This window comes from Pteronotus mesoamericanus, unplaced genomic scaffold (genome assembly GCF_021234165.1).
Source record: "Pteronotus mesoamericanus isolate MK-2021 breed Mesoamerican mustached bat unplaced genomic scaffold, CSHL_Meso_final contig_20, whole genome shotgun sequence".
NCBI classification, from domain to species: domain Eukaryota; kingdom Metazoa; phylum Chordata; class Mammalia; order Chiroptera; family Mormoopidae; genus Pteronotus; species Pteronotus mesoamericanus.
In genome coordinates this window covers 43163308-43188689 of record NW_026555085.1, presented here as the reverse complement: position 1 = coordinate 43188689, position 25382 = coordinate 43163308, and the positions used below count along the sequence as shown (strand labels likewise).

The following is a 25382-nucleotide window of genomic DNA, read 5'->3' as shown; positions in this document are numbered from 1 at the left end:
TTTATGATATACACTTTAATTATTAGCACAGGAAAGAATGAGAGAAAAAAGAAGTGGAGACATATAACATCTTTTCTCAGTTGTGTTCTTTTTCTAATTTACATTTTAGAAGTCCAAATATATTCCAGGCACAGACGAAGGATTTTAACTCTGGCAGCCATTAGTAGTTCACTGGCAAGTTAGCCTCAGCTGTTCAGAAGCCAGCCAGTAGATTGTTTAAAGTTTTTAGGCTTTGAAGAAAAGCTGGGCTTTACAATAGCACTCAGTTTCAGATTTTATATTTCATCTGAAATACATTTATATAATTAGATATGTTAACTTCCAACGAGCCAGAAAGCCTTAATTCATTGTTGTACAGTACATTAAAAGTAGGATGACTATATAGTGTATTGGCCAAACCAAGACACTTTCACAATGAAAGAGGATGTTATTAACAATTACACTAGGACAACAGATGTGAACCTGGCTATAATTTCTGTTGGCTTTAAGGAAATCCTATGGAGTTCATGTTTGGGAATTCTGTAATAAATTGAATTGTGTATTTTATCTCATTTTTAATTGTACATTGGTAGTGGTAGTGTATAGAGATGCATTCAGTTTGTGTATATTGACCTTATATTCTGTGATCATTTTAAAGTCACATATTTTTTTCCTAGTGGGTATTTGTTATAGATTCCTTAATATTTTCCATATACATGATTGTGTGTATACAAATAAAAGCAGTTTACTTCTTTCTTTTGAATCTGTATTCCTCTTTTATTTCTTTTTCTTGCCTAATTGTAATGGCTAGAAGTGGTGAGAGTAAGTATTTTTGTTTTATTTCCAGTTTTAGGGATGTTGCATTCAGTCTTTTCCTGTTCAATATGTTGTTAACTGTGGGTTTCTTCAGGTACCTTTTAATAGGTTGAGGAAGTTTCTTTCTGTTCCTGGTTTACTGAGAACTTTTGTTGTGAATGGGTGAATTTTACTGTATATAAATTATACCTCAATTAAAAACTGATTTAATAAAAACAATAATATTACATATACTAAAACTTGAACAGAGCGATATTGTCTCACATATACCAATTTTTTTTTAAACCTGTGTAAAGTTTAAGAAAAACTTTAGTCAAGATTGAAAAATTTATTTTTAACATTGGTCAACTATAATATTAAAGGCATACTCAAATGTGGCAGAATATTTTGCTTTCAGAAACAGGAAAAAAAAGACAAGAACTGCTAAGTTTCTATTTTTTAAGCTAATATAGTACCTCAGAACTCAATATTATTTTTCTACTTGATAAACTTTGCCTGTAAGATTTGGACTGAGCATTTCAAATTACACTACTTAGAGGTTTTAATTCTTTTATTCCCCCCAAAATAAGGCACAGTATTTTTAAAGTTTATTAATTATTTTTCTTATTTGGCATATAAATACTGTAGATATATTTCACATAACACTACATATTAACTCCCAAGTTTGCTTCTTATTCATTTTTGCAAGATTTTATTTCCATTTCTCTCCTTATTATACAGATGAGGAAACTGAGGCTTAGAACTTGCCTTTAGTTATTTTTATATCTCTGGTAACCTTTCTTTTTTTTAAATTAGGAGTTACTTAAAGATCCACTGTACATTGGACTCCGGCAGAGAAGAGTGAGAGGTCCTGAATATGATGATTTTTTGGATGAATTCATGGAGGCAGTTTCTTCCAAGTATGTATAATATTTATTTTTTCTATATTTGAATTGAATTTCAAAAATTTAAGGGTAGCCTGTCCTGACTGGTGTAGCTCGGTTCTTTGGGTGTCATTCCATGATGCAAAAGGTTGCTGGTTCAGTTCCCAGTCAGGGCACATGCCTGGGTTGCGGGTTCGGTCCTCGTTTGGAACTCTTGCAAGAGGTAACCGGTTGTTGTTTCTCTCTCACATCGATGTTCTCTCCCTCTGCCCCTCGCTTCTCCTCTCTCTAAAAATAAACCAATAAAATCTCTTTAAAAATAATATCATAAAGTATAAAAATGTCCAACATTTATACTGTACATTTAATAATTAGAAGTGATTGGAGTTAAATACACATCCTTATAGCTATTAGTGGCCAAATGATAACTTCATGTGTTTATCCCCTAAAAGATTTTCTCTGTTGCTATTCCTGAAGATACTTTTCTCTTACTATTATTGATAATCTGTACTTTGTTTCTGGCTGCTGATAAAATCTGTTCTTCTTTTTTGGGTATATCTGACCTTTTTGTGGTAGGAAAAGCAGAGGAAGAAGGAGCATGAACTAGCACAATGGACAAGGTCCAGAATGGAGCCAGAATCAGCATATCCAATCACAATCCATGAATCTCTAAATAAAAATACAGTATTTGATTAAAATGCAGTACTATATTTCACCTAATCTAGGTAACATTTAACTGTGGGCCACGTGCTACCGTAAAATTTTCCAGTTTTCTTCTTTTAAAGAAGACTTCTACCATAACTTAGTAATATATTTTGAGAGAGTTTTGTTATGCAACAGCCATCCCATTTGTTACTGTATAGCCACAGAAACCATGTGCTATTTAAAAACATATATGTTGCCATGGTTTTTCATAGAAATAAACTCATCACTAGAATCAACTGTAACTAGAGACATATTTCTGGTTTCTTTTTATTATAAGGTTTAATTTTAAGAAGTTGTATCCAATAGCAGAAAGTACTTTCACCAACTTGCACAATAGTTAGAATAAATTGAATTTTTTGTTACCCAAGGTTTTAATGCAGAGTATATCAGCCAGTTAGTATGGACTATTTTTGAAAAACCCATGCCTAATTTATTGTTGTTATTTATTAACTTAGTTAATTAAACTGTAACTTATTCATAGAAATAGCTGAGGAACTCTGCAGTTTAAGTTTAGTATTGCTTCGTACAGTTAAATACTGGTTTATCATATTAATTTTTAAATTCCTTACTTCAATATATTTATAAAGAATCTGTTATGTTATGAACATAATATGTACGGCCTATATACCTAAATGCTTTTGAAATAAAAAGAAATAGTTTTATTTGGAATCAATGAAAAGGTTTCTGGAGAAAATGAGATGAACTAATTTTGATGTGCTATTTTAATCTAAAATCAGAAATTTTTTTTTAATATGTTGAATTGAAGGGTTATCTAAGGTCTTTGATAAGGAAATGGGCATTGACAAGAGTCAACAATAATTTTACATGCAAAGGGTGCCTATAAACCAGGAGTTAACTTCTGGGCTCTTCCCAGAGGAAAATTGTAAAGGTTTTTCATAAATACCTCTTCGCATGGCACTGCTTTGGAAAAAGTTTTTCGAAAGTGAAACCAGCGCACCCCAATTATATTGGAAAGTGGTACTGAAGATAAGCCCAAAATTGTTTTGAAAGGAAATGTAAATTCAAGGTGGAAAATTACTGTTGCGTTGAAAGGAAAAGAAACCAACAGAGGGAGACAAGAGGGAAGGTGGGGGAGCGGGGGAAAAAGAAGGGAAGGGGAAAGTCAAGGAACATATAGCAAGGACTCATGGACAAAACCAAAGGGGAAGAGCTGAGGGAGGGGGCAAGGGAAAGTGTTGGGGGGAAGGCAGAGACAAATATATTTGAAAAAAATTAATTAATTAATTAAACAAAAAGAAAATTACTGTTGCAAGTTGAGTCACCTAGGAATCAGATTCTGAGGAGGAGTTATTAAAGAGTGTTCTTGGAATCAACCCCTTTGGAAGGGAGGGGACAGAGGCAGGAGTGGATAGGAGAAGCCGAGCTGCAGCATGGACTCACTCTCAGCCCTGGATAACTTCACTGGGACCACCATGCATGCTCTTTACTTCCTTAAAGGAACACTAATTTCTGCCACCCCTTCTCCCTTGTGTTGGGTTTTTTATTTACTCTCTTGTCAGGGTTGAGGTGGGGCAGTTTCAAGTTCTTCCTTTTGGCCTTCTCCACAATATTATAGCTTTTACTCGTAGGTCAAAGATGTGATTATCAAATATGTCTGTTCTGATTCTATATTTGGGGACTTAGGAAATCACCATCAAGTGGGTCTGTGGTCCCAATGGACCCATCATATGCTAGACCTTGGCTAGAGCTTCACTTATGACTGGCCTCCATATGCTTCTGATGAGAAGGGACAGCTTATCGATGCTTCAGGTCTCCTGGTATCACTGTCAGCTCTGTGCTCTCTAAATGTTCGGGTATTCCCCTGCCCAAAATTGGACCCCTGATCTCCCGCCCTCTCCCAGCCCTGCACGGTGGTGTATTTCTCATGTCAGTAAATGACAACTGCCTTCTTCCTGTTCCTGAGACAGAAACATTGGAGTCACCGCTCCATGCCCATACTGCCTGCAAAGCTTGTTAGTCTTAACTTCAATATCTACCCAGAATCTAACCATTTGTCATTGCCTGTATTATTATTTCCTTTATTTGAACCTCTTCTTGCTGATTACTGTAATAATATAACTAGTTCGACTGCCTCCCCTCTTGGTGCCCTTTAGCCTGTCTTCAATACAAAAGCTAAAATGATTCTGTTAGGTAATTTCTCAGCTCAAAATCTACAAAAAAAAAAAAGCCTACAGTGGCTTATCAGTTTATCCAGAATAAAAATACGTCCACACAATAGCGTAAAAGGCTGTGGACCCTCTGACTCCCTGTTACCTTTATCACCTTCCCTCCTACTAGCTTTTCCCCGTGCTTGCTTTGTCCTCACCACACCGGCCTGTTGGCTCTTTTTTTCATTCAAGCCAGGCGTGCTGATGCCTCAAGCTGTATCACTTCTACTTAGAATCTCCCCTGTCCTCTGCCCAGTTTTCCACATGGCTGGCTCTCTCCTACTTGAAAATTTCCTCAAGTATCACTTTCTCAATGAGGCCTCCTTTGACCAACCGATGTAATAAAATTTTATCTCCAATTCATTTATTCTCAATTATCAATATCTGACATATTCATATTTATTTATTCATGTTCTGTCTACATTCGTGTACTGTAAATTTCCTGAAAGCAGGGTATTTTCTCTTATGTTCACGGCCATGTCCCTGGTTTCTAAAGTATTACCTAGTATGTGATAAATACTCAGTAAATATTTGTTAGATGAATGATCGAATTTGATTTGTTTTACTTATATATTTTTAAGTGATTGGTATGAATGAAAGAACTCTGGTATTTTAAAGAATTTCTTTTTATGTGATTTAACTTCAGGAAATATTAAAGTTCTTATATAATCCTTACACACAGCCAAGTATATGTTAAAGTCACCATATGTATGTACTCCTTAAATATTTGTGTTCATTTTTATGGTTGTACTTCTTATAGTAGCCTTCTTTTTTCTAGAATCAGTTGCCCCTGAAAGTTAATAAGAAAATTAGTGACAGCTCAGCTTTCCTGCCTAAAATTCTTTATATCAGAATTTTATTGATGAATTTATTAACTAAATGAGGAAAGAAAACTGTACCTCAAGTGAGGTTTAAAAAGCTACTATTAAATTTTTTAAATGAAAATAAAAGTATTCAGCAAGGATTATATATTTTTCCTTTTCCACTTTAAATTATTAAAGTTAAAAGTCATTGGAAGCGCTGGGAATGGCCACAAAACTGATTATTATAATATTTAGACAACATCCTTTAACCTTGGCTGCCATCACAAATTTTATGATAATCTGTCACATAACATTTAAGAGAAATAATTTCAGTCCAAAGCCGTACTATCTGCCATATACTGCAAGGTGGGATGATGTTTTCACAAAACGATGCCTTCATCACTGATTCATTATTGAACTAATGCCTCGACTCTGTGTCTTAGATGGACCAGGCTATTCAGAGAAGCTATTAATTTGGTCAAAGTTCTTAAAGGTTATATCATATTGTAAAGGAAGGAGAGATATAGCCCCTGTTTATCATGACCAGATTTGCTAAATTTATTTTTCTTCTTCTTGTTAGTAATATCCTTGCCTTCTAAAAAAGTCATCAGATATGTAGGTTTATGTGCTCTTTACCCTTACACTGGTTGCAATTGAGTTTCTCCACTTTGGCTTACCCATGGGAACAGGCTTTCTACTGCCCAGATACACTTCCTCCTGCCATTTCTGTCGCAGTTAATTTCCTGGCTGACTTTCTGTGCTGCCTTCTTCCACCTGTTCCAATCATTGCCTTTTATGCCCAGTGCTTTCTTTAGGTGAATGGGTATATTATAACTTAGATGACTTTATTTATAAATCTGTGAAGCACTTTGCATTTTACCTGTCATTTTAATCATCATGCTTTGGTCGTTAGAAGAAATTTAATGAAAACATATGATTCTGTGGGACACCTCCTGCTATTCTTCCATGTGTCCAGAGTTGATGTAAATTATTTGAAAAAATCAAATGGAAAGAATGTCTGTCAATATGAGAAAAATCAGCAACCATGTTAATAAGGAACATGACTCAAATCACATTTATGACTCACAATTTTTTTCCATTTTTCCATCCAAAGAAAGATCTGATTCACAATTTAACTATAGCCATATTTTTCTTAAAATGCCAACTATTTCTATGTTTTTGCTTTTTATTAAAGTGAATGGAAAAGACAGGTCATGTAGTAAGTAGAAATCTACAGGTATGGATTATATGTATGTATGTATGTGTAAATATATGTACATTTATATTTTCTAAAGTATTAAAAATGGATATATACTTAAGCATTTTAATGCTAGTTTTGCATCTTTGCCCATACCCTAGCCCAGCTGTGGGTGTGCCAGTTGACTTGGGGAACAAGTCAAATTAATGGTTTCTTTCTGAACATGGTTTATAATCCTTTCTTTTTAGATACTTTTCTCTCCTAGTCCTATTTTATTCTACTCATTAATTCTAATTGCATTAGTTCAGAATTCCTTTAACATCATTGTAATTATTTTATACTGGTGTTATTCTATTTGTATGAATCTTATGAACTGTATTATTTCATGTCCCCTATTTTCGTTAAAGAACAGTGTGAGGTGTGTCAGAAAAAGAAGTTTATTACAAGAGATTACTTCTTCTCTAATCATCCCATGTTATACTATAGCACATAGTGGGTATAAAGTAACTACTGTTGAAAGCATTACTTAACATAGAATCTAATCTTCATGAAACTACATGACATATATCTGAAGTAAAGGTGGTTCTCTGATGTAAACTAGAGAAACATACAGTTTTCCAAATCAAGTGGCTCTGCTTGTAGTAAACTAAATATCTGAACTTTAATTACATAGGCACATTTATGTGTTAGAGTTCATATTTCCTCTACAAAAGTAAAGTATTTTAATAAATTCCTATTGTATTTACTACTACCTATCATTTTCTTTGAATCAATATTGAGATAAGTCTAATTCCTTAATATTTTATCTGAGTTTATTAAAGCAAAATTATATTTACTAAAGATAATAATTACAGTTTATAAATCATATGTATATTGTGCTTCATCTCTGTTCTTAATCTAGTCTCTTGACTTTCATCTAACAAAATGAAGCCCAGTTTCTTTAAAACTTGTTTTTTATTGTTTTCATTCTATATGTACCATATGTAATAAGTTAGAAAATAAGAATGAATATATCTGCTTATTGGTAAAATTAAAAAAGGAAACTCAGTGTAAATTTACTTAGTTATATTCAGAGATTAATATAAAATCAAAAACAAAAAACACTATCAATAGCAATGTCCTATGGGGTCAAAATAAAGTCTTTTCAATTTTTTTCTTCCCCACTTTAATTTATATGTATTTATAAACAAAGATGAAACAAGTTGTGCGTATAGGAAAGCAGTTTAGCTCTTGTTTTTAAAGACTATCTGTGTGGCTGGTTTGATGGGGGAAATAGTTAACATTTGAACAAGATAGATATAATTTCATTATTGGAGATTAAAAATGTTGAAAGGAAAAGGATAATTAAGAATAGGATATTAGAAAGTTGGTTGGGAGTAAGTTCAGAAATTTAAGGGGACTTTTTTCAATATCACAATTTCTTGTAAAAACATTCTATAAGAAATGTGAAATCTCATTAGCAATTAATATCATACCTTGACCTAACCTTATTACTGACTATCAGTGTGTTTCAGTTAGTAAAGGTTAGTAAAAGTTAGTTTCGGTTAGTTTCCGTTAGTCCTCATGATGGCCCCTCATGGCCTCAGATGCACCGTGCTGTAGCCACACTCTCTACCTTGCTTTGTTGTCGTTGAATCTCAAAACATGTTTCCATCTCAGAATATTTGCTCTCACTGTTCCCTCCGTCTGAAGTATTCTTCCCCAAGAAATCTGTCTGGTTAACAACCTAATCCTTCTCAGTATTTGTCAAGGTCTTACTTTCTTTTGAGACTTATCCTGATTACCCCATATAATATTGAAATCTGCTGCATCTTCTCCCCACCTTGGTTCTCCTGATACTCTTGCTTTGCTGTACTTTTTCCTCATTATATAACTTTATAAAATTTATTCATTTATTACTTTTTTTTTTGCTTATTGTGTATCTTAGCTACTAAAATATGTATTCCCTCAAGGACAGGTATCTAGTTTGTTTATTTTATGAACAAATTTCTATATCAATTCCTGGCACAAAATAGATATACAATAAATATTTGTTAAATTGGATTGAGGTACTCAACTGGGGGTCACACAAGAGAATGTGAGTGGATTGGCAAAAATCTTTCACCATACTAGAAAATTAAAGTTTAAACATGCCCTACCTGTGATGAGTTACTACCATCATTTTCATGTTGAAAGTAGAGCCGTAAGTATGTGGTAAGTGATGGATACCTGATTTTCTTAAGTCTAACAAACAGATTATCCCTTGAGGAGCTAGATATACTAAAGTCAGTACGTTACATAAAGTAATCTAATTACATTTAATTCAAGTTGGTAGTAAATATTTTCTGAGCTGATAGATGTCAAAGTCTTATTACTGAAAGTTGTAACAAAATTTGTATAAAATTTGCTACAATCAGGACATAAGAACAAAATAACCATTTTGCTAAGATGATCACTTTCTGGCTAATTTAGCTTTCCATCATTTGACTGTTATTTTTATTTCACAAATCATAAAGCAAGCCAGAATTACCACAGCATGCAATGATTTAACAATAATGTAGTGATTAATTCTTAAGGCTTTATTTGTGGCATCCACAAATAAATTTTTTTTACATCTTTTGTCAAAATAAAACCACCTCTTACAGTATAGATGGTACAGACTGCCACCTTTGTGAAGAGAAACAAAATAAGCAACTGTTTAAATTTACTGTTAGTCAATATGGTTAGATTGTGATGTGTAGAATTTCGAATGGAAAAAAAACCTCATTCTTACTGAGCAACATGTTGGAGTGATGTTGCCTGGGATAGGTTTGTAGTCCCTTTCTTCAGAGGCCTCATGGAATGACTTTTCTTACTTCAGGGAGCTCACTATGGTTTGGGATCTCTCAGTTCAGGAAGTGCAGAAACTTGATTTTGCCAGCTCATGGACATGTGATAAGTAGAACCTGGGCTTTGAAGTCAACCCTTGCCTCCATCAAACTACATTTGCAACCTGGGGAAACTTACTTATCTCCCCTAAGGCTTAGTTTCTCTCCTGAAAAAAAAAAGTGAAAAATAATAACAGTACCTACTTTATAGGGTTGCTGTGATGATTGAGATTAAATATTAAAAGTAAGTGCTATTTGGTAAGTGCTATAAATAGCAACTGTAATTTCTCCCCAGGAAGGATGATGGGGGCCAATAATTTAATTAAAACTTATATGCTTAATAATAAGATATATTATTAAATAAAATAATGTATATGAAAGTACTTACCACAATGCTTTCACATAAAAATCACTCAGTAGTTGTTATTCTTGGTTGTTTTTGTTTTTGTTTTTTTTGTTAATATTATTTGAGACCTCTCTGTCACTCTAAGTGAATGGGCAGATGTGCTTAAATATTTCTGCCTGTGTGGGAGGATGGATTAGAATTAAGCATTCTTTGAAGTGTTCTAACTTTAGGATTCTATTAAAGTACTGAAGAAGCTTTATTTTGTTTAAAAATTCAGGGCTGATCTGTATCATAAAATTTAGTGATTCATTTGTAATTGTAATCATTATGAGTTAGTTGAAAATGTTTGATCATCACATCGTATACTTGACCCAGAAAAATACATTCCTCACTCAACATATGAAATTTTTTGATTTAGAAATAATTTAAGCTTTTTCTTGTTTTGCTTAAAGTTTATTTCATCAGGATCTCAAGAAGCAAGGTGATTAATTCAAGAGAAAAAACTCACAAAAGTTTGTATTTGCCTTGTATTATATTCCCTATGCTGTATATTCATTGTATAGTCACCTTCAAAATAAGTTCATGATAAAAATTACTTCCTCAATAAAGGATAATACAAAGAAACTAAAAACTGTTGAATTAACTTGCAAAAATTAAATGAGACTTGGGTTTATATAAGCCCTTTATGTCAACTAGTCCAGTTCTTCACTATTTCTTTCTTTTTAAAACATTTATATCAGTACCAGCTGATTATATCCCAAAGCAGAAATTGAAATAATGTTTTCTTCTTGAGTGTCTTCTGTGATCCCCCATGTTTTCCTGTGCATTTATCTTAAGAACAGATCCATTACTAAATCCGTGCAGATGGTTCCTCTGTTATGTCCTTATCTACACGCTGACTCCATTTCCACGACTGTAACCCAGCTTCCTAGACCTTGACCACTTATATATTTATCACCATGCAGAACCCTTCAGTAACTTCTAGTTTCTTTTGGATCATAGTAGTAACTCTTCAAGAACTTATCTCTACCCCTTTATTAACTGCTTTCACCTTCCACATATAAATCCCCTTCTGATCTGGCCCATGCACTGTGCCTTATTCCCTTGCCACCCTCCACCTCTCCACGCATCCTCTGTATAGCAGTCCCCTCCTTGTCTGCAGTTTTGCTTTCTGCAGTTTGTTGCCTGCAGTTAATCACAATCCAAAAATATTAAATGGAAAACCTCAGAAATAAACAACTCATTTTAAATTTTGTACTGTTCTGAGTAGTGTGATGAAATCTCACGCCATCCTTCCCCATCTTGCCTGGTACCTGAATCCTCCCTTCGTCCACTGTCTCCATGCTGTACGTAACTTGATAACTCTTTGCATTGCCAGTCATGTAAAAGTGTGTAACACACAGTTATGTACAGCACATAATACTTGATAATAAATGATTTTCACTGTACTATACTTTTAATTGTTACTTGAGAGTGTAACCTTTGTACTCATTAAAAAAAATTTTCCTGTATAACAGTATGCTATCACATTAGCAGTAGCCTCATACAACCCATTCTTGCCAAGTCTCTAGATTATATCATTTTCTGTTGTGCCTGATTTAATCTCCTGTTGTTAGAAATTAAAGAATGATTTTTACTGTTGCCATCAAGAGGAGACATGTTAAAAATTAAGAATCATAATTATTTTTATTGTGGTTATGATACATCAAAAACCCTCACAAGATGTGTTTTATAAATATTAATAACAACTCTTACGACAGCTAATATATATTTTCTTTTAAAATTTTTTAAAAATTATACTTTATACTCAGTATTATTTTGTATTAGTTTCAGGTGTACAGAATAGTGGTTAGACAGTCATGTACTCTACAGAGTGGTCCCTCTGATATTGCTAGTATTCACTGGGCACCATACATAATTATTACAATATTATTTACTCTATTCCCTATGCTCTGCTTTCTTTCCCTGTGACTGTTTCGTAACTGTCAATGGATACTTTTCAATCCCTTCACCTTTTTCACCCAGTCCCACAGCTAAAACATTTTTAAAGTACTATCAGGCTCTTTTTTAAGTGCTTTTATGCACTTTTAATCCTCAAAACAGTTCTCTGACATTCTTACAATTATTTATCCCCATTTTTCAGATAAGTAACAGAGGCACAGAGAGATTAAGTGGATTCTCTAGCTACCCAAGTAGAAAGTGACAGGGCAGAGATTCAGATTCCGACAGTCTGGCTCCAGAGCCCGTGCTCATAACCATTATACCGCATTCCTCTCTGATTTAAAGGAATGTTATCCAAACATGTCAGTGCAAATAACACGGCATATGTAGCACTCCCTGTGTTCAGACATCTTTTAAATGCAGCTTTAGGTATCATGGTGAAAATAGAAATAACAATAAATGTAAGCTTTTGGCCAAATATTAAACATGTAGTCATGAAGATAAGAAGTACTCTAACGGCTGTGAAAAGACATATATAGAAAATTAGGTGATTTGTTTGAAAACTATGCATTTTCTTCTTTTCCAAAACGTTATAACTAACCCTAAACAAAGGCAACAGTTTGATGATATTTTCTGGTACTTGCGTTATAAACAAATAGGAGTTCAATAGGAAAACAAATAGATGAATTCAGTGCAAGTATTACTCAACGGGCATTCCAAATCTCGCTATTTCTTGTCCACTTCAAATACATCCCCATCTCAGATTCTTTGGCCTTGCTGTTGTCTTGAACCTGCAGGCGTTTCTCTTTCCCTTGCCCCTCCCTCCTTCAAGTCTTTACTCACTTGTCATGTTCTCAGTGAAGCCTTCCCTGCATCCTTCTGTTTACAGTTGCACCCTGCCTGCTAGCTGGCTTTCTCTGCACTAATTATCACTTTATAGCATGTTGTATAATTTACTCATTCCTATTTATTATCTGTCTTGAATGAATACAATATAAATTCTGTAAGGGCAAGGATTTTTGTCAATTTGACTCACTATTCTATCCCCAAAGCCTGACTCCTAGGAAACACTCAGTAAATATTTGTTGAATGCATTCAGTTTATCTCTGGTTTCACAGTAGTTTACATTAAGGTTTTTTACCTTTTAAATTTAAAGTTGGTAGTTAACTAGAACTAAGCTACCATGCTTTTTATTTTAAGTGAAAGGACAAAACAGAAAAAAACCCCAATATACTTGGTTTTGACAATCTCTAACATATAAGTTTTCATTGACTATTAAATATATACTATCCCTTTATACTCTGATGGTGAAGGTTGTTGTGTTAGTTTTATAATATGTAATGTATTCCAATGCACATCTTTTTCATTCATAGCATTCTGATGTTAAGAAAAGACAGAATAAGCAAATACATTCCACAATTATGCATACAACTTAATATATTTCTTCTGAAATTATATTTCTTCTGAAATTATATTCTGCTTTAGAAGATTTCATCCAACTAAAGCACTAGAAGCCATCACATTTATTTTGCCTTTTGTTCCTAAACTTAATGTAAGTTGATATTTATATATCACCTTGATAACAATTCATGTTATTTTTGCAAAAACTGAAAAGAATGGAAGTCATATTTTTTCTTTAGAATCACTTCATACCTCTAATATGAAATGGTTGCCATTAAATGTTGATTTACCACCATGTGCTATTATTGAATGAGGAAGAAAATAATCAATCGTTTGGAATTTTAAATGCTGAAATGCCAGCCTTGAGAATTACAAAAATTTCACTGATATCTTTTTATATACAAAGATAGCCATTTAAATTTGATAATCTGGTTGGTGTTAGCATTATATAATGCTATATGTATGAAAAGAGTATGCCATAGCCAAACAGGTCCTAACATGAATGTGGGTTCAGTCATACCAATATTTTTATAGCTAAGTTAAATTTTTTTTCTGGATAAACTATATTGACATATATTTATTTGCACATATATACAGTGACATATATAACACATTTATTTGGGCTATATTGTGTCAATAAGCTATATTGACATATATTGACATATCATTTATAACAAATAAATGATAGGATTAAGGAAAAGTAAATAAATCCAAATGTCGGTATGCAGTGAGTGAAATTAGCCCTGTCTTCTATAGCTGTCCCTTCTCATGCAAATGATTTCTGTAAACTTAGTCAAAGAAAATATTTGAGGTACCTTGAATTATTTATTCTTGCAGCAAGCACATTGAGTACCTATATGTAACAGGCATTTATTTTGCTAAATGCTTTTAAGGAACTTAGTGTAGCTGGGGAGAGAGACAAATAATCAGACCTTTTCAATAAGCCTTGCAGTGGAAATGAGTTTAGGGTAACTCGAAGAGAATGTAGGAAACAGTATACCTAATAAGTAACTTGAAGGAGATGCGTTGTCCAGAAGATTCATCTCACTTGTTTCCTCTGACTTTTATAGGAAGAATAGTTTAGTATTAACTGTTTTTTTAAGTGCCAAACCATATGAAATTAAAATTGGAGCAGATTTTGCTCACTTCATTCGAGTTCTGTATCATTCCTTGGTATTTTGAAAAGTTGTATTAAATTTACAGGAAACTAGCTTTAATCATGGGGTAAGGCTGCCTGAATCTGTGTACATATCTGGAAAACTTTCCAAGTATTTTTTTCACAAGCAAGACAAGTGAGTGTTTTCTGTTTAAAGACTTAGACACCTGGTCTCAACACTTGTAAGGTGCCAGATGTAAAATGTTTCCCAGGCATACTTGTAATACTTCTGTAAAGTTAGATTTCAAAATGTAAACCAATATAGGAGACTTAATTTTATTTGTGAGATGGATATTAAAGCAAGTTGACTAATAAAATTTATAAAAAATTTACTTATCAGGTATCACATATTCTTTTTTTTAAGCATCAATTCATTTATTTATTCAGTAAATAATGGATACTTGCAATATGCTAGATATTGTTTCTGGGCACTGGAGATATAGATATATTTTTATTGCTAGTATTATACTCACCTGAATAGAGTTGTTATAATCAACTAATACCTGATACATGTATTCATAGTGAGACCAGGGTTATAGAAATTTTGTCACATTTCCACATGTTTAGACAATGGGTTGCCAGATCAGTTCTTTCACTATTACAGGCAATGTTTTTTTTTTGTTTGTTTGTTTAACTTATTCACCATCTTACCAAAACATGAGCAGTAAGAAATAGAGCAATTGGAGGAACCCAATCTGGAAATACATAGAGTCTGAAAGACACAGTATCTAACAGATACTGTAAGTAAAGGAAAACCAAGGAGTTAACTAGTACTAGAAAAGAAAGGAAGTTGGGGGAGGAAGTAAAGAGTAAAGAGGGTCAAACATATGGTGACAGAAGGAGATTTGACTTTGGGGGGTGAACACGCAATGCAATATACAGATGATATATTATAGAATTGTACACTTGAAACTTATATAATCTTATTAACCAATGTCACCCCAATACATTTAAATAAATAAGTAAATAAATGTTATATTGAAGATGTTAATAAAAGGAGAAACAAGTAGTAACCCTAGATTTATTTTTTCTCTTGTATTGTTATATCAGTTATTTTTTAAATTTTAGTTGTTGCCCTGCAATCTTTCTACATTTTTATTTTAAAATCATTTTTAATTGTTACTCTATTACATATGTCCAAATTTTTCTCCCTTTGCCCCCTCTACCCATTCCCTTCCCTCTTCCACAGTCAATTCCCACACTTTTGTCCATTTCTGTGGGTCATTCAAATTTTTAATATACATTTACCACTAATGCAAGTCCACTTTAAAATAACACTACATAACTTAATGGGTAGTGTAGATACCTTATAACAGAGTATTCCCAGTTCCTCCCTGCCATCCCTTAATAACATTACTGTCATTATTTCACTTATCTACAAGCTATAATCACCAAATACATTGTTACCATTATTATTAAAGAAACTTATCTATTAGATCTATTAAGATAAAAAAATACAGAATTTATTTCACCTGCATTTATTTCTTTTCTAATGTCCTTCCTTCCTTTATGTAGTTATGAGTTTCTGTCCTACGTAAGTTTCCTTTTCTCTGAAGAACTCCTTTTAATATTTCTTGCAAGGCAAGTCTACTGGTGACAAATTCCTGCAATTTTTGTTTGAGAAAATATCTCTCCTTCACTTCTGAAGGATAATTTCACTGGATACAGAATTCTAGGTTGGCTGTGTTTTTCTTTTAATACTTTAATACTTTATTCCACTTTCTTCTTGATTGCATGATTTCTGAACAGAAATCTGATGTAATTCTTAATCTTTTCCCTCTGTAGACAAGATGTTCTTTTTTCCTCTGCTTTCTTTGAAAGTTTTCTCCTTATCTTTGATTTTCTGCATTTTGATTGTGATATACCTAATTATAATTTTGGGGGGGGGTGATATTTATCCTGCTTGGTGTTTTCTGAGTTACTCAGATAGGTGATTTTGTGTCTGTCATTAATTTTGTAAAAATTCTTCTGTATTATTACCTCAAATATTTCCTCTCCTTCTGTTATATCCATTGTGTATATATTACACCTTTTGCAGTTGTTCCACAGTTCTTGACTATTCTGTTCTTTTTTTCTCTTTGTATTTCAGTTTTGGAAGTTCCTACTGACATTTCTTCAAGTTCACTATTTTTTCTTTTCCGTGTCTAGTGTAGTAATGAGCCTATCAAATCCAATCTTCATTTATATTACTATGATTTTGATTTCTAGCATTTCTTTTTGATTCTTTCTTAGAGTTTTCATCCCTTCTGTTTATCTTACCTGTATGTTCTTGCATGTTGTCTATTACTCTTTTATCTCTTGGACCCCTCAGCATATTGATCATTGTTCCTTTAAATTCCTGGTCTGATTATTACAAAGTCTCTTTCATATCTGAATCTATTTCTGATGCTTGCTTTGTCTTTTCAGACTGTATTTTCCACCTTTTAACTTCTTTGTAACTTTTTGTCAAAAGCTGGACATGATGTATAGAGCAAAAGGAACTGAGGCCTTCAGAGTAAGGACTCGGTTTATCTGGCTGGCAGTTAGGCTGTGTTTACTATTTGCTATAGCCTATGTGTTAGAGGATAAAATTTCTTCACTGTTTTTGTCTCCCATGTTGTCTTTGGATTTTCTCACAGATTCATTAAATAGTGTCTGAGATTTGCAGTTCCTTCAGTTGTATACTTCTGTTATTTTACTGGAGCCCTCTTGAAGTAGTAATAAGATGTGGGGGTAATGGAAGTATGTTATATGTTCAGGTTGCAGTCTTTTAGTGAACCTAAGATAGGTGTTTCCCTGCCTCCATTTTGAAGGTTAGAGGGAGCTGGAGTTGGTTATTCTATTTGCCCCAGGTTGAAGGCTATAGGGGCCTTTTTATTTTTATTTTTTGTAATTTTTTTGTTCATTTACAGTTGTCCCACCTTTTTCCCCCATTGCTCTCCCCTGTCCTGTCCCTTCCCCGACTCCCACAGTTAATTCCCCCTTTTTAAAGGACCAATAAAGGACTTTGGATGTATTTTAAAATATCATTCATCTTGTACTTGTATGTAAGTATTTCCTTGAAGTGGAATTCATTTTATTTCAAAACAAATAATCTGTGTCTTAAGGCTTATTGTGCTATATTTCATTCTAAAAACATTCACTTCCTTAAGTTTATTATAGAGCCAGAGAACCTAGGGCATTTAAGTTATTAGTCTATTAAGTTATGAAGTTACATGGCATTTAGTTATATAAGTCATTAGTTATTGCAGTTTATTATTAATCATAGAACTTTCTGCAATTAATAAATTTGCACTTTCCTTCTCTTTCTTTTTTATTTAAGCATAGACATGAACACATTAATATCATAAGAGAAATCAGAATAGAAATTTAAAAGACCAGGTAATAAAGATAAAATAATTTTATATTTTTCTCCATATTTCAGTGTTAGCAGAGCACCAGGGGGTACCAGTGTTTGAGTATTAGAACATCAGCGGCACGAAGCCCGAGGCTGAAGATAGCAGTAAGGCTGGAGGGTAAGAGTTTCAGAAAAGAGGGAGTTAGTGGGACCAGACAGAGTAGTGAGTTAAGCAAGGTAAGTATTGAAACACTTCCACTGAAAACTTACTTCTTGTCTATATAAAAGTAGGATGCTTGACATGAAAGTTTAACAGGCACCTAACCAGGTAAGGTCCCTATATAAGACACACAGCTGAGTACAGATAAAAAGCTTTGGTAGAGTAAGACTTAATTAAAGCAGCAGAGACAGTGTCATAAAACTTTTATTTTATAACACAAAACATAAAGTAGATTCTTGTCAGCAGACATAAAATCTTCTTTCAAAAATGGTAGTGAGCTTACCTGATCTGACATTGTAAAATAAGTCATCTGAATCTATTAGTATAACTGAGTATAAGGGAAATCAACCTTTAACTTTTTTTACATTAAAAAAATGCTTCATCATAGAATAAAAATTTCTTTTCAATCATGGAATGTTGTTTTTGATCATTGAATAGAATCAAAATCCTTAACTTTTAGGATTTTTGTTGAAAATATAAGTTCTTAGTTGAGGTGGTTGATTTATAACTTTTAAAATATTTTGTTAAAAATTGATAACAGTTGAAAACTTGAAGAACAGTCTTTACACCAAGGTTCCTGTGAATCAAAGCTAGAAAAATATAGAATTCCCTTTTAATATATTTAGTCATTGTTTATATTTAACAGTGGTTTTGTAAAAGATGTACTCATAGGAATCTTAAACCTTATATTTTCTTAAAAGAGATAATTTGAAATACTTATTTTGGAAACTAATATAATACTTTCATAGCTTACCTTTTGCCCTTATTCTGAGGGGCTGTTATTTGTTTTTATAGATTTAGCCTATGTATAAATACTAATTTTATAAACAGATATATAAATGTCAATATAAATTCTATAGGTGTATAAAATTTTTTGCCTATAGATATACTAAATAGACACATGTTAAATCTGTCAGTAGAAACTAATTCTGTAAATACATGGTAAATATACCCTTAGTTTCCGTGGCTAGCTCATCTTGGCTTCAGCTATGCGAATCCAGTCCTTGGCTTTAGGGAGCTGGCTAGAGGGAGGAGCTGCCAGCATTGCCTCCCCAATTACCCTTGAAAGGAGCAAAGCAGAGCTTCCCTGATACAGAACCATAGAAATATTTGAAAGAATAACATAACATGTTAGTTTCTCTAACTTTAATCCCGATACCCTTTGTTTCACATTCTCCTATTTCAGTTCGTTTTTAAAAATCTGTCATATACTTCCATTTTAAGGCCTAGAATATTGTGTTTGGATACAGTTGAAGTGTGTTTTACACAAATTATCTTCTTTAACATTTGAAATTTTAAAATTTAACACATAGCAATGTAAAATTTAAAGTAGCATATTATGTTTCAGGAAAAAATCCTTTACTTTGTTTGTTAGGATTTATGACATTGCTGGGATATTTCTATGCTATTGTTTCAAAGGATATTTTGTGGATTTATTTATTTTCTTGGTGTTGAGTTGTCAAGGACACTTCATATTCATAGTTCTAGGGTCATTATGCATATCTGGTGAGTTGTCTTAATCATGCCCACATTTTAAAATGTTGCCTTTACTGTCTTATATTCTGGTTTTGAAGCTGAAAATCCTTACTTGAAGTTATAACCTCTTATATATCCCCTATTGTCTTTAAATTACTTGCTATGTGGAGAATTTGGAATGTCCCATAGTTGAAATTTTGCTTAGAACCAGCATCTCTGTGAATCTGTATTCTCTTAATTGAAAAATTTCTTCTTAACTGGGGGTTTGAAAGTATAAGCCTTACCCTTTTTTTCTGGAAACCACAGAATCCACAAAATGTTATTGTTATCAGCTTATGGGAAAACAGAGTGACTAATACAGCTCATATGAGAAAGAAGAGTGGGAACTTCTTCATTCCACATATGCTTATGATTTAAGCATTGTCATTTTTCAAAAAACAAGCTACAGGCTCAGTGGGAGTCAGTGGTAGCCACGTTCTCCCTTTTTTCCCCCCTGAACTGCCATCTACCTTTTTCTCTTGTGATCTGATAGAGCCACCCTAGGAAGAGAAAATTTGGTGCACTAATGAAACTGTAAGTTGTCATTTGACATACTCCCTTTTAAAATTTTTTATCCCTTTTGAATTTTGTAGAAGTTTGTGAATTTTTAAATTTAATGTCTAGCATTGAAAAGATTTAGAGCTATATCAATAAATAATCTTGAGTTAGGAAAATCCTTGAATCATAAGCCCATTCTTTCCTGAGGTCTTTTTAGTTTGTATGACCAGAAAGTAAAAGGTCCTTTCCTGAAATTTTGTGTGAGTCCCTTTGTTAGATTATTTTTTACTTCTTAGCCACAAACTTCTCTTCATTTGAAATTAACTTAGTTTTTTGGCTTTAATGATACTCATATCTTGTTTTGACATTTAAAATTTTCCCTTCAAAAATGACATCCTTATTCTACTTACCAGTATATAAAAATAATGAACTCTTACAGATTTTCATCTTTATTATAAGCTGTTTAATAACTTAGAAACTTTCTTAACCCCATGTTAAGGATTGTGTGTGCAGGGTCTTTCAGTGTTCTTTTCAGCTTTTTGGGGGCTTTGAAAAGGTGTTTTCTAGTTAAATTAGAAGGATAAATTAATATATTATTCATTCTCTTCTCAGAGATAATCAGTTTACAATAAATAGTATGTTAGAGTTCTGAGAACTCGACTGCTGCATGAAGAGGCATGTTTTATTTTGTTTTGCCTACTGGTTCTCAATATCATTCGGGCAAGGATTGCTATTTTTGCAAAATCCTAGTTAACAAGTTTCTGAGAAATCCACTTTCTCAGATGTCTTTAATCTCTAATAGGATGTAGTGATCACTTTGGCCAGAGGAAAGTGTAATGGTTAAATAAGATTTTTCCTGCATAAAGATCAAGCTTTTTTTGTATTTGTTTGTTTATTTTGAGGAGGGTTTTAGGGAGAAGAGGGCTTTTGATCATTTACTCAGAAATCTGGAACCTAATATTTTCTGGAGTTTAGCTAAGAAGTCCAAAAAAAAAGGAAGAGTGCTAATTTATAAATTATATTATATTGTGAAAAAGCATATGTAGTCTGATAAGAAATATAATTTTTAGTGTATATGTCTTAGAAAACCAAATAAGAATTTACTATGCAAATTAATTGAAGTAGGGTAATTCATTTTACTGACAAGATCGGGCAAATCTTTTTTTTCTTTTTGCCACTTGCTTCAGCACTATTTTTAATTACATTTATTGGGGTGACATGGGTCTGTAGGATCAGATAGGTGTGCTTTTCTGTGATACATGATCTGTCTATTGCACTGTGGCCCACCGCCCGACTCACATCATCATCTCTCACCAAATATTTGGTCCCCTTTACCCTTTACTACTCCCTACCCCCTTCCCTCTGGTAACCACCACACTGTTTTGGTTTTCTATCCCACATATGAGTGAAGTCATGCGGGTCTTAGCTTTTTGTGACTGACTTAACGTAATATTCTCAAGGCCCATCCATGTTGTCCCAAATGGCAGTGTTTCATCTTTTCTCATGGCTGAGTAGTATTCCATCGTATAGGTGTACCACATCTTCTTTAGCCAATCCTCTACTGAATCTAGTCTCAACAAATTCAAGAATATTGAAATTAATCAAGTACATTCTCTGACCACAGTGCTTTGAATTTAGAAATCAACTGCAAAAAGGAAGTAAACCCACAGATATGTGAAGATTAAACAACACACTATTAAAAAATGACTGGGTTAAAAAAGAAATAAAAGGTGAGATCAAAAGATATATGGAGACAAATGAGAATGACAGTATGACATATCAGAACTTCTGGGTTGCAATAAAGGTAGTAGTAAGAGGGAAGTTTATATCATTACAGGCCTATATTAAGAAACAAGAGAAATCCCAAATAAACAACCTAACATTACATTTTAAAGAAACTAGAAAATGAAGAACAGAAGTATGCCAAGTCAGCAGAATAATGGAAGTAATAAAAATTACAGCAGAATTGAATGAAATAGAACAGAAATACTATATAACAATTAATACAACAAAGACCTGGTTCTTTGAAAAGATTAATAAAATTGACAAGCCACTGGCTAGACTCACTACAGTAGAAAGAGAAAAGACTCATAAAAACACAATCAGAAATGAAAGAGGAGAAGTTACTACAGACATCACAGTTACACAAAGGATTACATTAGAATGCTGTGAAAGACTGCCTGCCACCAAATTCAATAACCTAGAAGAAATGGATACGTTCCTAGAAATATATAACCTTCTAGGCTGAATCATGATCATGAAGAACTGGAGAATCTACATAGACCAATAAACAGTGAGGAAATTGAAACAACCATCAAAAACCTCCCCCAAAATAAAAGTCCAAAACCAGATGGCTTTACTTGTGAATTCTACCAAATATTCAAAGAAGATTTCAGACCTGTCCTTCTAGACTCTTAAAAATTTGAAGAAAAAGCAATGCTTCCTAATACTTTTTATGAGGCCAACATAACCCTGAAAGCAAAACCTGGCATGGATAAAACAAACAAACAAAAAAAACACTACAGACCAGTGTCTCTGATGAATACAGATGCAAAAATCCTAAAGAAAATTCCAGCACTATTTTTGATGCACTATCTTGTTTTTTCTTCCATTGGGTAGATTAAAGAATGAGATATATGATCTTCTTGAATAAATACATTACAGAGGTCCTCTGGGCATGTATTTCATATGGGGTTTTGGAACAATATAGATGTTATATTTCTTGCTATAGAGAAATAAGGAATTTTGGAATGAGACAGAAAATATATGTCAAAAAGTTAACAGAGACTCTTATTTTTACAGGCATATACTTATTCCAGAAGTTTATATTTGGCCTAACTCCTAGTTTTAAAACTGAAGATAGCAAATAGTATCCTATTACTATAAATGTTTGACTGGGTCATTCTTAAGCACTAAAAACACTCATTACTCTTCCAAATTCTCATTACCCTGGATGCAAGAAGAGTGTATTAGTTAACTCAGCTTCTTTCTTGAGCTTTTTTTCATAGATTGATTCATTTCTGAATGTAATTATTCCAAATTTTAGAAAATTATTAATAAAAAAAGAGAAACTGGTGGGAAAATAATTTCAGGGGAGAAAATGTCAATTAAAAAAAAGGATACAAGGTATGTCTTGACTTCTGTAATATCTTGGGAAAATTGTATGATATTGTTTGACTAATTCTTAATATCCTCCCGAAAGTAAATAGAACAATCTCAATATTTGTCGACTATGAAATCCAAATATATGTTGCTCATTATGATAGAAAGGGCATTTAATCAAAGCTTCCCAACAATGTTTCTCCATTGTTACAGTTTATAGTCCTTAATGTTACCTGTATATGTAATTTATTATAAGCAAAGTCAAAACATAAATGGTAGAGGAACAAGTTTTAGAATGTAAATTAATCACTGAGAAAGATAATCAGACTAAAGCTATTCATTATCACTGAGCATTTTATATGAGATCACTCTATGTTTAACCACATGCTATAGTAACACCTACTAAATATACATATATATCTAAGGAAAGGAGCAGTAAACATTCTCAGGTCATTATTTACTCAGTCATGGTTTCATATGTCTTTAAGCTTGATTACGACTCGTGATAAATAAGGAAATCACATGGAACATGACTAGTATTTATTAAGTGTTTGTTATGTGCTAGAGGTTTTTCCAAGGGCTTATATAATTTTAATTCATCATTCCTGTGAGGTAAGTATTATTATTATTCCCATTTTAGAGATGAAGAAACTGAGGATTAGGGGAATTAAGTTACCTGCCCCACATCCAGCAGTAATAAGTAGACTTGGGATACAAATCCAAGCAGTTGGATTCAGCAGAGGCTTGAGCAGTAACCTACTCAATCATATCAGTTTGAAATGGAGTTGAATGGTGAAAAGTGTATTGAGAGTAATGCCTGTGAAACATAAACAGGGAGGGCAAAGGATTGGGCGGGAAAACCTTCAGACCATAATGCATGTCTGGGAAGCAGAACTGGGCCGAGAGGGCCTCGGGCTCTAATATATATCTGACAGAGTCTCCGCCAACCCAGTGGGGAGCTCCAGCGCAAAGATGGCTTGTTAGATGAGTTCTACATTGAGTAGAAATGACCAGGCCCCAGCACTACTGTTACGCTGAGAAACTGACTGGGGACTCCCTGGGAAGAGCATGGCCTTAGATGGGATCCTGGAGCAGCTCTTAAGACGCTGAGGCTGGAGGCAGTTATCAGACTGCACTTCTAGGCATATTCTTTTTTTTTGTTTGTTTTGAAAAAGGGCAATTCCAGCAGCACAATTTCATGGCCGTCCAGTACCATACTGCCATTTTGCAGATTGACAAAAATGTTTAAACCTGATGAAGACCAATGCTTGTGAGGTTGTGGATAAATGTGTACAGTACTTGCAGGTGTGCAACTTCATAAAACACTCAATATAGTTAATGTTATCATAACCTACTGCACAGCACTTGCAACACTGAGAAACTTGTTCATAAGGAGACATACAGAAATTTTCACAGCACCATTGTTTGTGGTAATGAAAAATTGGAAGCAATCTAAATATCCATCAACAGAAGAATTGATGAATTGTGGCCTAGATATACCATGCAATTTTGTATGGTACATAAAAATCGGAGGAATTGGTGCTTCACGTGTCCACAGGAATATAATAATCATGGAATTGATGAAAGAATGGTAAAAGGGGACACTTAGACTGAGCTCTTAATAATGACACCATACTATCAGGTCATAAGAATCAGATAACATTCAACACTCATCAGATTCATACACAGTTGCCTATGTAAAGTTTAAAAACAATGTCACATTTGCTTTTGGATGTTAGACATTTGTAGCAAAAGTATAGCGTGCATGGTAATGATAAAGAGCAAACTTAGGAACGTGGTTACCTGAGGGGAGTGGGATTCAGGAGGACCACAGGGGGTTTCAACTGGTGTGTGACCTTCTCTGCAGTCTGAAATAAATATGGTATAATGTTAACATTTATAAAATTTTGTAGGGTGCACATGGATATTAATATTTCTAAACCTTTTCTCTATGGTTAAAATATTTTATCAAAATATGTATGTGGGTATTTAGTAGTGAAATTATAGGTACATGTCTAGAACTTAACATTCACATGCAGACATCTGTATACAATTCCAAATAATATAATACATTTAAGGAAGTTCAATACCATTACATTGAAATCCTTTATTAAAATTTTTTAAAAGATTGTATTTATTTATGTTCAAAGAGAGTAGAAGGGAGAAAGAAAGAGAGGTAGAGAAACATTAGTGTGTGAGAGAAACATTGATGGATTGCCTCCCAGCCTGCAACCCAGGCATGTGCCCTAACTGAGAATCAAACTAGCGACCTTTGGTTCACAGGCTGGTGCTCAATCCACAGACCCACACTAGCCAGAGCCATTTAAAATTTTTATAACACAAAAATGTAAATAATTAAAAAAAATTAACCAGGCAGTCTTTTTGTAGAAATTAACAAGATGCTCAAATGTATAAGGAAATGCAAAGGACTTAGAAAATAGAATAGCTAAAATAATTTTGAAAAAGAAGAATAAAGTTGGAGGACTTACACTCCTTAAATCTAAAACTT

The 25382-nt window shown here is 33.3% G+C and overlaps 1 protein-coding gene across 1 annotated transcript in view; it reads left to right on the top strand.

Moving 5' to 3' along the window:
• ME1 (malic enzyme 1) overlaps positions 1 to 25382 on the top strand; it is a 166084-nt gene that overhangs the window by 74018 nt on the left and 66684 nt on the right. Inside the window, exon 6 of the mRNA XM_054569670.1 lies at positions 1591 to 1694. Coding sequence (XP_054425645.1) covers positions 1591 to 1694 — 104 coding nt within the window. The remainder of the gene's footprint in view (positions 1 to 1590; positions 1695 to 25382) is intronic.